The 18,240-nt window shown below is 36.6% G+C and overlaps 1 protein-coding gene across 1 annotated transcript in view; it reads left to right on the forward strand.

Annotated features, from left to right (window-relative positions):
• Window positions 1-12,356, forward strand: part of LOC118743667 (homeobox protein orthopedia) — a 37,945-nt gene extending 25,589 nt beyond the window's left edge. The window contains exons 4-5 of the mRNA XM_036476432.1: window positions 10,909-10,996; window positions 11,413-12,356. Coding sequence (XP_036332325.1) covers window positions 10,909-10,996; window positions 11,413-11,888 — 564 coding nt within the window. The 3' untranslated portion in view covers window positions 11,889-12,356. The remainder of the gene's footprint in view (window positions 1-10,908; window positions 10,997-11,412) is intronic.
• The last annotated feature ends 5,884 nt before the right edge of the window (window positions 12,357-18,240 follow it).

Genomic DNA, 18,240 nt, shown 5'->3' on the forward strand with positions numbered 1-18,240 from the left:
AAAAAAAAATATTAAAAAAGCAGGCAATAACACTTAATTAGATTTGATTAAAAATATTTTAATTAAAAAAAAAACAATAAAAAGAAATGTAATAATGTGCTAAAAATTAAATAAAATAAAACATATTTTTTTCATAAACCAATAAACCCCAAATAATAATAGAAAATGTAATCAACAAAAGTATAAACAACTTTATTGAAATAAAGAAAAAATAAATAAAATAAATTTTTAAAAAGTAAATGAAATTTTAAAAATACAATACGCAATAAAATCTAAAAAATTAAAAGAAAATGTAACTAAAAAAAAAATAATTTAAAAACGAAAACAAAAATAATACCGGTTCCAAAATATGAAATGAATTAAAAAAAAATATTATTTTTAAAACAATAACAACCAAACCATTAAAAAAAAATAAAAAAATTAAAAAAGTACATAAAATAAGTTTCTGAAAATTAAACAAAAAATATATATATCCTTTTTAAAATACAGAAAATTAGAGAAAAAAAGTAGATTAAAAAGAAGGGCAAAAAACTCGTTTGTGCTAGGACTCGAACTCGGACCTCTCGATTGGCACAACTGTGCCTTACCCACTCGTATTTTGCGGTTGGTGGAATGGGCTAAATGGTATGCAAGAGCCTTCTCTCAAAGTGGCTTTTCACCACGAGTGGTGAATGAGAGCTTTTTTTCTAAGACTAGAATAACAAAAGTCTTTCGAACTAGCTTGCCATCTGTCTTTCATTTGTCTTTTTTTTATTTATTTATTAAGTCTACAGAAAAATGTTTTCTTACAAACAAATGAGATAAAAAGATTTAGATATTTAAGTATGTATGATACATGTATTACGAAAGACTTTTTACTACCTATGCCAGAATTGCCCTATAAGACCATTCAGAGCAGACAGAAAAGTTTTTAGGAACTCAAAACTGCGATCTGTGCATTTTGAGGAACTATCTAAAAAAGGACTTTGACATGACTTCCAATGAGAACGCTGAGTCAGCGATGGAAATTCTTACTTCCAAATCCTATGCAGAGATGTTAAAAATTACTTTAATTCCGAAAAACAGACTGACAGTCTAGGATGTATTAATAAAGCGAAATATAAATCTTAATTTATTCGTTCAAATAGGAAATTTCGATATTTTGTACTAGGAGGTAATTAAAATTGCGAATCTGGCAACATTGAGTCTAACTAACGATTTTAGATCTATGGGAGTATGGGAGCGTTAACAAATTTTTTACGAATTCCAGGTCTTAGAAATCGCTTAAGAAATTTGATGTTTATACATGGATTCTTTGGGAACTTTTAGAACTGGATTAGATGTTATGTGCATAAATGGTTCGCCTGATACTCATATCAGTCATCTCCGGAGTGCCTTTCAACCTTATATAATCGCACACGATTATCTACCTACAAGTACTGCAAATCAAATAACTTATCTTTAAGCTCTTTTGAATACGCATCCTTGACACGAAACACTTACATGCATATGAATTTATTTACGAATTTAAAGTCATTTAACAGGGGAGAGAAATGAAGGGAAATTCTAAAATGACTGCTTTACGCCCCTATTGTTTCGGTTGTTGTATCTACTAACTTGACCTAACAACGCCACGCACAAATTTTACATAAACATCGATGGCCTGAGCATATGTATGCCAACCATTCACCCCTCGTTAGCGTGTTTGATGATCAGTCGACAAAATTACGGGTAGATACATGCGAAATCCCTTTTACTTCAATATGGACCATAATGATGGCAATAAAAAACTTATAACAACAAAGCGCGATAACGCGTATTGGCAATTTGTATGTGAAATTAACAAAAACGGATTTAGTGAAAATAAAAAAAAACACACAATCGTGGCTGGTCCCTTTTTTCACCCAACATCCTCAATATGATGAGATTTTAATACGTTTGAGGACTTACCTATTTAGATACATATGTGAATAAATATGTATGTAGACAAAAATCTGTTTGTTAGCTAAATTGGTCATTGATAGTATCTGTTTGCGAAAAAATCAAAAATCACATAATACACGCTCACACTTTCGCTAACAATTCAATTGCTTTTCGCATAACCAGCGCATACTCGCATGTATGTAAATATACCGACTGCCCTGCCCGGTGGAGGATAAATGAACGGCTGGCTGGCGGTTTCAGCTTGTTGTTACATTTTTAAATGCACCGATTAGTAGTCAGTAAATCGCTCACAAGTACCACACCGTTTTTTCATTCTAATACTATGTCCTTTTGCACACACACACACACATATGTAGTTGTTGTTATTTGTCATTGAATCAATTGAGTTTTGTATGCGCATTAAATGAACCTTTGGCAGTGGTGTCCACACTTTTCCACACATGGGTGTGTGTGTGTGTGTTTGTCTGCTTTATTAAAAGGCGCTTAGACTCAGCAACGCGAACTGCACCCAACATGTTGGCATAAAGATGGCAATTATTTTCGGATTTAATGCACTCGGAAGGACATGAGCGACTGGCGGCAAATTGAGCGATAAAAAAAGGAGGCAGGAAAAAAACTGAAATCCATAAAAAAGTATACAATTGTATTGGTCACATATGCAAGCATACGTTAAGCATGGGTTAAGTTGTGGCAGAAACAGTTGTATGCACATTAGGGTGTTCCAAAAAAAGTGAAGTCGGAATTTTAGTGCTCTCACTCCCCGCGGATTGTTCTATATAGAAAAAATATACCCCTGTTTTTTTTTTTAATTTATTATTGTATTTTATATGGTGAAAAAAAAACAACTTTTCGTAGGAATGGTATAGATTTCTTGAAAATCTTTTTTTATTGCATTTTCCGAGCCTTTTTGCGGATCAATAAAACAGAGTTACTATGACAAAATGGTTAAATAAACAATTGGGTATTATTATTGGTAATCTCCTGAAAAGAAACTAAGATTTCCGATCGACAATTTTGATTTTCACGAATTCTACACCAATTCTACGAAAGGTTTTTTCTCTTATAAAATACATGGAAAACTTTGAGCGAACTCTAAATATTTTTTGACTTCAATATAAAAAGTAGGAGTATTCGGTATAGAACATTCCTAGGGGGTGATAGCATTAAAATTCCGACTTTGCTTTTTCACATGCATTTATGGACCACCCTAATGCACACATGTATATTTGTACGCTTGTTTTATAAATTGGCTGGTAACTAACAGGTTTAGTATCAGGCGATTGTTTATTCATAATATCTCGCTAGATAGGGTTGTTGGATTATAAACATGTTTACATATATTCATACTTGCTTCCTTGCTCATGTAAATATGTATCTATGTATCTATATTGACAAGCTGTTATATTTTTATTGGAATTAAAAAAATTTCACAAGAGCTTGCGCGCCTAACTTTCCAGGAATTTATACTTTAAAAATATTTAAAATTGATCGACATATGTATGTATGTTTGTATAGGGGTTTTGGATTTTTAAGCAACCTCGGCTGTAAAACTATGCAATCCGGGGAAACAAACTAATTTTGTGGAGGCATGAAAATCTTCCTGAACCTAAGCGTTTTTATAAGCACAAGCGACAGATATTTTATTATTTCAAAACAAAAGTTTCCGTATTGGGGTATAGGCTTTATCCTAGATCAAGGCCAATGCAGAACCATACCTAAATAACCTAATAGTAGCCACATTCCCAAAATGTTGTTATTCTTATTAGGCACTACAACCGTTTGCCGGTCTGAGCTGACACCAAAACATTACACCGATTGCCTCACATCTTTGCAAATTTGCGATAGTTGTTCATTCCGAGTGCATACAGATCCTTTCGCGCTTGGTCCTTCCATTTTGGTCGTGGGCGCTCTTAGCTTTCGTTGTCCATGTCGTTAAAAAGGTCATGTTATTCCTTCTTCGGCACACAGATTTTGCGTAGAATAGTTCTCTCGAAAGCCCCCAAAAACCTTCTTATTTTTGTTCGACATCCTCCACATTTCTACGCCTACCGAGCCCAAAGTAGCACCTGTTGGCAAGAGTTATCACTGTTCCATTTGCGAGGATCGTTCACATTTGGGGGGCAGGAGGCAGTGGTCCGAGGCTGTTCTGTTCTTTTCATTGGGTTGAAGTTTTTACGTGACGGGCATCAAGCCGAGCGACCAACACATTGCTGGAATGAATGTTTTTCAACCGGCTAAACGCTTATATAGCGAGCCGCTTGCTTCAACACGGATGCCTTTATGCAGCCGCACCTACTGGTGAACAGACGCTGCGGACTTCAATGAGCCCTTAAACCAAACAAACGGAATGACCCCACCGATGCTCCCCTCCCCCTCTTTATACCGTGACACCAGATTCCAATCGGATTTGTTACCGCATTTCGCACAGAGGTTGCTAACATTGCCAAAAGTGCGCGAAAGAGGGCGCAAGAGTCGGGATTGAGTATAGCTGCGCAACTCTAAGTGTATAGCAAGATGAACGACTATACCACATTGCACTCCATGGATTGTTTACGATATTCAAAAGTGTTCTAAACTTTATTGTGAAGGATGCTAGAGCCACAGGAATAGGTTAGGTTGAATTGGGTGTCTGCATTCAGTAGGATTAGTGGGCTAAATAAGTGGCTGTATTAACAAAAGGCGATAATCCATGAGTGCTTGCTACACTTTGGTCCGCTCGACAGTCAAGGAAGTGATAAAAAAATCGACCGTATTCGGCGATCGCAAATACGTCTTTGTACCAGGAGAGCTCGCTTTACATTTTGGAGGCATTGATGTATAAATCATGCAGCGGAGATATCAAATTTCCCAGCGCAGTCGGCTTAAGGAAATGGAAGTACTCAAAGGAGACTGTACAGGAGATCAGTTACCTTTCTAATATTGGAAGGAAAAGTAGAGCTACTACTGCTAACTATACCCCACCGTTATTTCGTTCAATAAACCCAGTCCTAGGAGTCTTATAGCAGACTCCGGAGCAATGTACAATACGAGAAGATCAATAAATATAAAACTGGGGACCAATTCTCAGCCCAATAAAATGCTCTGGGTAAAATAAAATTTTAGTCCTTTACGATGAGTTTGGTAATGTGTTAATTTTTTGGTCTTGCTCTTCAATAACAAATTGTTGAGATCCACCATACCGGCAAGAAACGCTTAGGCGACTACAGCGCAAAATCAAGAAGCATATATTTTGCTGTTGATATCATTAAGCCAGGCAATGAGCATACCCGGAAGCATGACAACACATCCGTTCCTTTTGCCATAAGTGAATAACGCAAATCTGTTGTCACAATTACAATTCTTCCTTTCATCTCAGCACAAGGAAAATATACAAATAATAACTCAACATCAGAGTAGTATTTGTAACAATTAAAATTCTCATGTACTTATTTGCATTTATAAAGTACATTATACCCATATGAATACACATAACCATGCACATTAGACTGCATCACTCCCTATACAAAAAAAAAAAAAAAATCGGTACTATTTTTCCACTGGAATTATAAAATCTATTATCTTTTAAGACTTCTTCCAAAATATTTCGGAAAAATATTAAGATTAACGTTAGCTGGATCGATTTGAAAATACCTCCAAAAATTCAGTTTTTTATTCATAGAAATAGGTTTTTAAGTATTCTTTTTAAATCAACTCAGATGACCAAACAGTTTAAGCTTAAACAATTTGCATACAAATATTCAAGTTTTTCTTAAACCAGTTTTTGAAAAAAGTTAAGAAACAGCATCAAAACTCTCATTATTATGATTCCGTTGATACAAAATTTGAATATTTTTTATGCTTAAACTCCATTTTTAGAGGTATTTTCAAACCGGTCCAGCCCACGTTAATCTTAATATTTTTCCGAAATATTTTGGTAGAAGTCCTAAATTATAATAGATTTTGTAATCCCGTCGGAAGAAACAGCAACTTGTTTGGTGATGCAGTCTAATGTTCATACATACTACAGGCTTTCAGAAATGTTTTGCATCTTCGACAAAATTGTCAACACCGTTAGACAACTCAACCGACAACACCCAGCCATCCAGCTCGTCGTCTTTATTGCAATAATCATCTTTATGCATCTACCCCCATCCCCGCGCTGCCGCTGCCTGCACGCTCACACGCTCTTTGCTTGCTGCATTGTTGTTTCGAAGAGATGGTACCATTTAGAGCAATTATTGCCAGGAAATCATTACTAATTTTATTCTCGCATTGCTGCTTGCATTGTTGGCCAACAGTCGACGCAGCCGCCAGCGAAGCTCGCCAGTCACCAGGAGGAGGTTGTTGTTGCTCATCTTCGCAATTCCACCCTCCCAAGTTTAACCATTGCCAGCTTCTATACACGAATTTTCTGGTGAAATTGGCGTATATAATTTGTTTGAAATTTCATCAGCTCACATGCCAGCTCGACCTTCTCGAAGTGTTGGTATTTTACAATAGCTTATAAAGTTCTTTAAACGTTAGCCAATTTGAAATTTTCAACTTTGTGAACTTTACAACACATTCTCAGCGCTTATGCTTGTATAGCTTTAGAAATGTATGTCGTCCTTTTTCGGTCCTTAGCTTTGTGCAAATTTGCTTACAAACAATTAATTTTCTTAATACCCCACCGCAACAAGCGAATATTTCACTTACACTTACACCCCGCCACATTGGCCGCAGACACGCCCCAGCCGCAACACAAGGTGAGCAAAGCATCAAAAGGATCTGGGCACTTAAGTATTTATGTATCTATGCATTTGGAGTCTATTGGGATACCCGCTTGTGTGGGTGTGCATATCTACATGCATGTCCTTTAAAATTGCTGCCTGTCAACTACAAGCATGTTAGCGGAAATGTTTTCCATCTACGCCCATCATGAAATTCGACTATCTATGCATATGCACAAATATACTTATATGTATAAATTTATATCTATCTGTATGTACATATGTAAATCTGTATGTTTGTCATATAGTGGCGTGCACATGAGTGCGAGTTAAGTTTGTGCAAGTTGTTTAAGGATGTTGAAATTCCTTTAGTAGTCTCTGGCTTTAGAAAATTACATTCGTTTGCGGTCATAGCTTTACCAGTTTGCGGATTTTTTGAACCCTTGCAAATATAAAAATGGACATAAATTGTTGGTAATTTAATAAGTGGGCATACGTTTTTGGATATGTAAAAGCTGGACATAAATTTATGGCCATTGAAAAGTGGGACATAAATTTACGACCAGACATACATATATGTCCATTTAATTGTTGGACATAAATTTTTGATGATTTAAAATTGTGCACATGAAATTGACAGCAAATATTGGTTTGCAAAAAGTGGACATAAAAAACTGAACACTTAAAACCATACATGTGGATGGATACTTTTGAGACACAAGCTATCTTAGGTGAGCAGTTTATTTGAACTCTTTAAAGTAAACAATAAATATACATAAGTTTTACGTAATTTAATAACTGGACATAACATTTTTTGCCATGTATTGGACTGGACATAAATTTGTGGTCATTCAAAAGTTGGACATAAATTTTTGGTAATTTAACATTTTAAACTGGACATGTGAATGGGTTTATTTGGACACTGTACAGTTTTTTCTCTTGTTAGCATTTTCAACAGGCGACATATTATATATACATTGGGGTGGTCCTTAAAAAATGAAATGAGCGATTTTTTTCAGTCTCACCCCTTCAATCGGTAATACCACGGTCACAGATATCACATACAAGTTTTGGTCGGTTAAGACGTCTTCATAGAGTACTCTGAATTTTGATCCCTGTGCGCCACGCCTTAACCGAAATTAATATATACATATATATTCATCAACAGTACAGTAGAAAAATATTCCACGCCAACATTTAATTATTTTTAAATAATATGACTTTTAAATTAAGGCCTGCCGTGTAAATGTGGTGTATGGGGCGTATACGTTACACACAACTACGGGTATATGATCACGAGCTGTTATTTTTAAATTTTTTAGTATCTCTTTTTTAATTTTCATTTAAATACAATTTCGCGATGGAATCTTGTTCTTTATGCAAAACTGAAGATAATGTATTGTCTAAGACAAGTGTGTCACCATTTTCGAACAAAATCACGCTTGTGTCGAAAAATGTAATAACTTGTGAGACTTGCTCATATGGGAAACATTTTAAAGCAGTCTTTCTTAGCTCGTATACAAAAAAAAAAGAAACCTAACATGCCTCACTTGAGTGTTGTAAGTATATAAGAAAGTTCAAGAAGTTGGTCCAGTATTGGACGACTTGCCAAGTCGTGACATTTGCAGAGCTATTTCAAGAGAGTACGATTTGATATTACAGAGGATTTTAAAAAATAATCCACCTATGAAATCTGCTCCATAAAAATTGGCTCGAAGATGCATACTTGGCTTTCTGGCCGCAATAAAAATTCGTCTGAAGGATTTCCAGATCCAGTTTCCAGCAACAGCGGTGGGGCACTTGTTGACCCTAAACCAAAAAAAAAAAACAACTTCAAGATTGTGCGGATAATGATTGGAGCTAAGTAATTGGTTTTCTCTACCTACTTTCTATAGCGTAGTCCATGGCCTTGAGGACTGCAAACACCTCTGTCTGAAATACTGAGGCATGATCCCTAAGAAAGAAATGACGATTGTCCGCGTTTCTTATTATTCCAGCCACTCACTGGTCAATCTGGTATTACACGCTACCACATGTAGCAGGACATTGCGAAAACCAATTGCATTTCTTCACACATGTGTGCAAATTTCAAATATGTATATTGAACATTTGTTTTTGTTGTTGTTGTTTTTACTGTCAAATTGGGCGCACTCGACTTAAACACAATTGCAAATTGCATTTAATAATTGTTTGCAGTACTGGAGGAGATTGAGTACGCCTGGAAAGTGTAGATGAGGGATGGCGCTATGTGGTCCTTGGTTGCTAGAGGTAGGCTGCAAATCTACCAAAGGGTTATTACTTGACGACAGTCAACTGGATACATATAAACACCTGCTGTGATGATGATGGCAGCGGTTGGGGTTTACATACACACATACATACGCACATAAATACGCTTAGGTTAAGGGCGTTAAATGCGCATTTTCTTCGTGTAGTCGAAGCTTAGCATTGTTGGGGTTAATGTAGGGTTGTTGACGAAGAAAAGCAGAGGAGCAGCTGACTTCCGATTGGATTCTATTGTATTGCCTGCAGCTCCAACTGCTGCCGCTAACCTCATCAAGGCGTGAAAAGAGGGTTGATTGCTATTGGCAGCAAAGTGGCCAGGCAAATGTGAACACTTTACATATAGACGTACATATATTTTACATATGTATGTACATTAGACTGTACCATCTTACAAGCAAACCAAAAAAAAAAAACTAGCCGTACACCCCTGAGTCTAAAATATTATTGCAAGGCGATTTCGAAAAAAACTTTTTTGGCCGAGCCTAGGGGTCGCCATTTTAAATTCTTCGCTGACAGCAACGTTGGGCAATAAATTATTATTATTTTTTAATAGTTCTACTAGAATAACCAAAATACTTCCTTAACAAAAGTTTAATGATTTTTGGTGGGCTCTAAATTATTGACGTTAGGATGGTACGTTAGGGTGCTAGGCACTCAAATTTGGTTGGTATGTACTAGAACCAGGTACTTGAGGCCAATGAACTTTAGCGCAACAAAATTATCTCCTCAAGACAAAAATATCGATATATTTATCATGCTTTATGCTCCGACTGTAAATGCCGAAGATATGACGAAAAATGACAAAAGCCGACCGCTACGCTTGCCAAAAAAAATTTAATTTCATGTAGGAGCGAAATTTTTCGTTAGAAAAAGTTTAATAATTTTTGGTAAGCTTTGATTCACTGACATTAGGGTGGTTCCTTGAGGTGGTAGAAACTGAAGATCGGCTGTGTAAGTACTAGAACGGGGTACTTGAGGTCAATGAGCTTTAGAACAGAAAAAATTTTAAAAGCAGCGACCTATTATGCCTTAAGATTCGACTGTAAACGCCGCAGACATGACAAAATAGACCCCTTGTTAGGAAAAAAACACTTTTTTTTCGAAATCGCCTTGCAACGTACTTAAGAATTGTGGGTGTATCTACAATTGCGTGGTCAAAAAAAAAAAAGTTAAAGTGTATAGAAAGCTCTCACCCTCTAGAATTTTTCGAAGTGGAAAAACAGAATATTTACACGGGTTTTTTTTTTTTTTAAATATGAAGTTCTCCATTTATTTTATATGGAGAAAAAAAACTTTTTCGTAGAAATGGTATAGAATTTCTGAAAATCAATATTTTTCGATCCGAAAGCTTCACTTCTCTTTAGTAGAATTCCAGTAACTATATCAAATTATTTACTTAACCGTTTTGTAATTATAACTATTTTTTGTTGAATTTTTTTTATGATTTTCGGGAGACCTATAAAAATAGTATCTATTTATTAAATAATGGTTAAATAAACATTTGGATTTTGTGACAGAGAGAGAGAGAAAGTGTTGTTTCGCCATATAAAATACATCGGAAACTTCATGGACTTTGAGGTAGTTTTAACTATAATTTTTTTAACAAAAAAAAAATACGGATATTATTTTTTCCATTTCGAAAAATCCTATGGGATGAGATCTTCACATTTTAAACATTTTTCCTCCCACGTGTATTTTTGGGCCACCCTAGTGTACTACAAACTTTTTTATGGTACGGTCTAATGTTCATAAATATTACTTTTGTATGCACATAAATATCTATATTGTTGGTAGTGTGGGCCTATCAGCTGGCTTGTTTGCTGGTTAATGCTTGTGTTCATAGAATTAGACACGGCAATTATTTTTGCAATACAGCTAATTTGGCAGTGATTCCAAGCGAATTTCGTATCTTGAAATATGCATACATATGTATTTGAACTTCTTTTATGACACTTAACGTTTAAAAAATGCACTAATTTTTTATAAATTGTTTCCTTATTTCTATTTTAAGGTTTGGTTTCAAAATCGTCGTGCTAAGTGGCGCAAACGCGAAAAATTTATGAATCAGGACAAAAACGGATATCTGCTGCCCGATCAAGGTTGGTAGTTTTCCTTTCTTTATATTATTTAAAACAGATTTATTTTCTTTATCTGAACCTCTTAATCTGTTTATTATTTTTTAACTAAGTACTTCACGCTTCTCATTTCACTTTTGTTCATGCCATTATTTATAACAAACTGCCCACGCGACTTGATTTATGCCCAAATTGACGTTAATGTAATTTTAATTACCTTTGCTTAAGTTTTTTGCTCAACAAAGAATAACGTTTTCCGATACGCATTATTATATTTATTAACAAATTATGTACTACCGTCTTGCTGTTTAGTATATTCAAAATTTACTATGTATTTACTAATTTTCATTAACATCGCATGCAATGCAAAAAAAAAACGCGTTTGACATTCCTCCATACCTCCACTAATGAATTCAATTTCAATTCCGTTTCCCTTACAGGCTTGCCCGATTTTCCGCTTGGTATTCCCCTTCCACATGGCATCCCCGGCCACCCAGCCACATTGCCACCTGAGTTTTGGCCACCACATTTTGCCTTACATCAGCACTTCAATCCCGCTCTGTTGCCACCCAGCCTTATGCCGCACTACAAATTGCCCAATTTCCATACGCTGCTCTCACAATACATGGGTTTGAGTAATTTGAATGGCATCTTCGCTGCTGGCTACCCGCAAAATCTATCCTTACACTCTGCCGCACAAGTTAGTCCGCCGTGCAGTAATAGTCCGCGTGACAGTCCACCTACTCAACAACAATCTGCAGCGGCGCTCGCGTGTCTGGTGCCCACATCAATGGTGGCGGGTGGTGGTGTGACGTTGACTTCATCGGCCGCAGCCTCGCCCAAGAGTCCCATGGCGCCAAGTGTGGCGAGCAGCGCTTCAACGCCTGTATCGGTGGTGACCAAAACTGAGGAATGAACATAACTGCGGCGAAGTTGTTGTGCGGTGACAGTTGAAGGCTGAGTGCAAATCTTTTGCTGGGCGAATAGGCGTTGTACATACATATAGATATGTATACATAAATCGGTCATACGTGCCGTATAAGTATTTTAATTGCTAACTAATTTAATTTGTAAATATATTCAATAAATAATTTAAATGCCGCATGTAGTGCTAAGGGTTTGTAAGTTTTAAGGACAGAATAAAAAGTGATAACGACTTGCTTGCTTAAGGAAGAAATGTACATTTGTATTTTAATGAGCATTTAAAGAAATGAAAGTATGCAAATAATTCATGCAACATACATTTATATGTACGTACGTACATATATGCGTAGATCAGATACGTGATTTAATTACTTAACCGATTGATTGCCAAACACGAAAAGAATGAACATCAATGAAGTAGTGATAAATTATAAGAATTATGAATAGACTAAAGTTATTGTAGATATATAAGTACACAAACAAATATAGAAAAAATATGCGTACGTAGAGTACATAATAAAGTCAAAATTTAAAGTTTACACAACAAATGTTTTGGTTTTTTTATTTGAAAGACTCATATTGTGCGGCGGTGCGTCCCATTCTATTTTACGGCATCACGGGGTGGTGGCCCTCCGTAGATAGATCTACAAGAAAAGGCAAACTAACTAAGGTTCAAGGATGGCGTACATGATGATCACGGGGACGCACAGTGTTGCGACTATATGGAGGCAGATAGAAAAAAGTCATGGTGACAGTTGATGAAAAAAACCGGTTGGACTTAGAGAGGGAAAAGCAAAAGTCACAAATACCACATTTCACATTATTTACTCACCCCCCCCCTTCTTCACGAACGATACATTTCCAAAGAAATACGGGAATCGGCGCGAAACCGAGTAATCAGTTAAGCTGCCTTTAGCGATTAACCCATTAAACTAAATGTTTCTTTTTCAACTGTAATCAATTATTTTAACATCGTGGAATATTCAGGTGAAGGTATTTATCATTTATTTGGTACTTTCCTATTTTCTTACCAAAAAAATTACTTTGAAATTTAGATGCTAAAGATTATTAGTAAAAAAAGTGTGAGAACCGGACCGTCAGGTCTTGAAATTAGACAAATGTTTCAGAGAATTTTATGTAGTTTTAGAATGCATAATTTGATCTTTGCGCGCGACTGCGCAAATGTATGTAATTTTTGATTTTCAGCCTCTTTTTGCATAATTTCGCGAAAAGAATTTTTCGAACAACAAAAAAATCTCTCCAGACATTGGGAAAAAGCGAGTATTTACGCCTAAGTCATTTTATAATATAACCTTTATTTTCTGGGAGTGAAAAGCAGGGGGAAAAATTAACCAAAATTTCATCACATTTAACGACTGGGCCCACATTTTTTGTGAGTTTTGGACGTTATAGTGATCCAATCTTCCCCATTTTTTATATTTAGGTTTTTCTAATAAAAGAGAGAGCACAAACTAAATTTCATCGCAATCGGATGAAATTTAATTTTTCCGCCCCCAAGAGTAGAAGGCGTGGCAATTATTCCATCTTTACCAAATTTCCTAATTCACTATTTCTAAGTAAAAATGGAGCACATGTCAAGTTTCAGTGAAATTAGTGCAGGTTTACTATTATTTCCACTTGCCTCCATATAGTCGAAACAATGTGGGGCGTTACCCTCAGCGTCGACTAAAGCCCTAGAGACCTTACTTCACTTTCTACCTGTGGATGGAAAACTACAGGAAAGCTGTAATGCTATTAGACTAAACGCACTGATTAAGTGGAGTGACACAAGATTCGGACACTATAATTCTGTAAGATCTTCCAGCGGTCTTTAGGCGCCTGGAAAACACAGTCCCTCCCACTGGATTGATGAATCATTTCTAAACAAGGATTTCCTCAAAGGGTGAATGGGAACAGGATTCAGCCCTGTTCTCTTAATCCGACTCAGCAGTCATCTGAACTGGCGGATCCTAGTTGAATTTGAAGGAAGGAAATGGAGTATACTCGCAAGATCTCTCACTTAGCCTCATTTTTCGTCTGCCCGGTCTTTGCAGCGTTTTCCAAGCTGAACTTAGGGCAATCAATGAACCTGCAAGATGGCTGATCGATTCTTCCATTAATTTGTATGCAGTAGCTATCTTTTCTGATAGCCAGGCAGCAGTCAAAGCATTTAATTGTGACAAATCGTCGTTGAGTATTGTCCTGGTTGACGTGGTTCAAAGTTATGCGGTAACATACATAAAAAATAAAAAATAAATAAAAAATAAAAATATTCCGACGAACTGATTACCTCCTCCATTTTTGGAAGTCGGTTAAAACCCTCGATCGATTCGGAAAAAGTTCGGGAACAACATATGTCTTTTATATTAAAAAACCATCGATAGTTTCAGTCGAACGCCAAGGACTTTTCCAACTGCAATTAAACTCAACCAGTTTGGATAGTAAAAGCACCACTTAGTAGCGGACGGAATTGCCCATTGATTATTGGGTTACAAATGGCTGAAAATGAAGAGACTTCCTTTAGTATGCAATATGCAAAATGCATTTCGTTTAGCCATACATCGGCAGAATCATTTGACCAGGGATTCCCGCGGCATCCCGAACAAATAATCTAACATTTCCGCCCAGAGAAAGCGTGAGACGTTCATTTACTTCATTGATTTCAGTTCTTGTAGCATAAGGGTTGTTGTAGACATTTCATTTCATAAATGTTTGTGAAAATCGATGAGTCGGGCGTTGTCTGGTCATTTGAGTTTGATTTGAGTCAAAGCGACAGCCATCTTCTTTTGCACGTTGATTTTCTTGTGACCATCGCAAACAACTATCAAGTTCGTTCCATGATTCCTGATGATATAATCTTCGCGCAGTTTAAGGATTTGCTGATAGGTACTTCCGAGAGGCCAGACAACTTTGTGGAACAAGAATCACCCGTCGATGAGAATTTTAAATTCAGCCAAGTTGATGGCATTCATCGGTGGACATGTGAAGGCGTTGTAAAGGTCTAACTTCTTCGATTTCATCATGAGATCCTGATCGTCGAATAACGCGAAGTGGAAGAGGGCTAATTCATGATGTAATGCTAGGGTGTCTAAATCACTGTCGTTCTTCGTGATTGCTGTGAAATGCTGGAATATTTATTAGGGTAGTATCGACCGTTAAAAGCTCGTTGTCAATCACAATTCCACGTTTATTTGTAGAAATAGATTTATCACGTGTCCAGCGTTTCTTCTTTACGTTTGCAGCATTAATTCCAAGCATCAAAGTCATTCCAATGTCAATCACCTTATCACAACCGCGTTGAACTCCAGCACTGAAGTCGTCGCCAATGGACATCAGTTGGCCAGTATCAACAGCTGTAGAGTGAGCCACTCCACCAACTTGATGTAATCTTAGGTATCCTTGATTATATTCCAGAGAATGTTTCAAATCCTTCCATGACTTCATAGGCAATCGGAAATCTAAGTATTCACCTCGCGATGGCTCCTTCTTTGTTCATTCTATGGCCATGAGCCCCCTGAAATTTTCATATTTCTCCAGATGCCAGCCCACTTCTTAACAGATCGTCGGATAGTAAAATTACCTTCGATTGCGAATTTGTGTTATTCTTCAGGACTTATCTCTTTGCGCAACTCAGGTATGTCCTGCAAGTAGATGTATTTGAGCACATTTGGCATAGGCCAAATGACCAGCAGCAGGAAAGAAAGGCAGCATGTCTTGTACACATTGGAGATGGAGTTGCCAGTTTCCCAGACAATCTGCTTCAATGAACTGCAATATTAATGTGATAACATCGAAAAATTGCAGCCACAACCTTAATGTGCGCCCAACGTCTGCAAGATCATCGATAGCACGCGACAGCTCTGTCACAATGTGAGTCAGATTTCCATCTTGGCTGATTTCTTCCAGTATAAATGGCTGAATCGAGAATTCCTGGAAATGTTCTGTTATATGGCGTCCAAATTCGCCGCATGACAAGCAATGATCTTGCCTACAGCTGTATGAACTAGAAGATAACCTCTTATTGCTCCACTGAAGGCATGGCCATTCAGCATGTGGTCCACGGTATCGCTTGCAAAATTCATCGTTCCAAGGGCTCCAAGCAATGACGTCAGGCGATGGTGGCCTCCTAGTCTCACAGGCACAGGATGTTTGTATCATTGGCGACAATTTCGCCAACTAACAGCTGTTAAGCTAACCTGGACACAAAGCACATTATCGTGATCGCTCTGGGCTCGGAATGGTTTAAGAGCTTTTAGGGTGGGCTTTGGGGAAACCTTCTCCTGTTGACTATAATGGGTATTTGTGCTCACCCACAGTCAACATGTCCTGGAGAATTATTTACTGGAAAATTTCACCAAAAGTCTTCTCAGATAAGATCTGTACACGAAGAACATAAAATTCTGTAGAGAAAATAACAAGTAAATCTCCTAAATGTATCGTCATTTAAAGTACAAAACCGCGTATGTGAGGCTGCATAAATTATTTTGAAGATTTATTTTATTTTAGAATTTATTTATTACAAAACTAGCAAATACCCGGCGTACTCACTGCGCCTTAAAAGTATATATCTTAGTGTTGCTTGACACCCGTATTGTAATATTTCATTTGTTTGACAAATTTAATTAAATAAAAATTTTCAAATAGGTGGCAACCCTTCTCAAAAATATTTTCGGTAGTAAACTTTTCTAAACTTCATGAGTATGCAATATTTAATTTATCTTATCAATTGAATTAAATTAAAATTTTCAAACATGTCGCAACCTCCACAAAAATATTTTCTTAAATCACTTTCTTTAGATAGCCATATTGCAAAATTTACTTAAACTGCAATTTTCAAACAGGTGGCAACTCTCTAATTTTTCTTCTTCCTATATTTTGAGTTAGACCGCTAGCAATACATCATTGAAGACTGTAATCAATTTTATGCATTAGTTTCCGCGTGACGCGCGTACAAACATACAGACAGACAAAAAAATATAACAATTATTGATTTGGCCTCTATTGCTCTAATAAAGACTCCTTTTAATTTTACAGACATCGGCCTGTTACAATTTTATTATATGTATAGATAAGATACACATGCATGTACATATATATATACATATGTACTTATGTAAGTATGTACTTTCATTATGCTTCACCAGGTATGCACACTATAATAAAAAAAAGGAAAGACAATTACTTGAAAATTTTCCAATTGCAACTTTTACCGGAAAGCCGTGAGAATGAGGGTTAAAAGCAGAGGAAAACGAGTATGTAGGACTCATGCGGCGTTAAATACAATACTGTCTGACTTAATTATTGCACCGCACAATTATTAAATATTTTTCCAACGTCTTGGCGGCTGCATTCTTTCTGGTTCAAGTGCACAGCGGGATAAAGTGGCAAAGGATATAAAAAGTGGAAATGGGAGCGATACAAGTTTCTATTGATGTGCATGTATGAATATATACATAGTTTTTGGTTATAATTATGTAAAGAATTATGAAGTGGTAAGAAAAATTCATTTAAGATGCTCATAATGTAACGGAGTAAATGTGAGTTAATTACAGTATGGACTGATGTATAGAAACATGAGGGCAATCACCAAATGAAAGCAGATACAAAGTAACTTCCTTGAGTGAACTCTTGTTCACACATACATATGTAAGTGTAGATAAATTAAAAATTGGGTTTGTCTTACTTTAGTATGAGAATTTTGCCTCTAGTAAGGCGTCCGTAATGTTAAATATCTCACCTGCTTCTCGACCGTTTGATTGGTTCCCTGGATTCAGGGAAATTCCTGTCAACTGCTTAGCCGACGAGCTGGCAAAGAGGGGGGCGTCAATTCTGCTCAAAATGCGGGCATACCTCTAACCTCCTGTAGACACATACTAAAGGCCGAACTTATCTGGCAGATATATACCAGGTGGGCTGTGGTATCGAAGCGGGCTTTTCCAGCCTAGTGGAATTTCTTGAATATCGTAAAAACAATATTATACATTGATCTCTTATTTAAAGTAATTTTGTATTTGGATTTTGTTTGGCTCCTCCGCGAGGGTGCCGACTGGTAATGGGTACAACAGAGTGACGCTGTGCGAAGTAAGAACGGTATCCAGCTAAGTTCCGGCTGATGATCAACCAGCCTGGGCCGCTATAATGCGGAAATGAACTAAAAATCCTAGTATAAACTTGGGGAGATTTACTTGTACGAAACACATTTGTATTTGCATACAAGCATATGAAAGCTTTATTTGCAAAAATTTCATATTAGAAATTATTTATACACACGCACTTCTCAACTGCCGCAGAGAAAAACCTACTAAAGTAGTTAATTGCTGGCAGCCCCAATCATACTCAACACT

The sequence above is a fragment of the Rhagoletis pomonella genome, unplaced genomic scaffold, assembly GCF_013731165.1.
Source record: "Rhagoletis pomonella isolate Grant_MI unplaced genomic scaffold, Rhpom_1.0 Rhpom_scaffold_00007, whole genome shotgun sequence".
NCBI lineage: Eukaryota > Metazoa > Arthropoda > Insecta > Diptera > Tephritidae > Rhagoletis > Rhagoletis pomonella.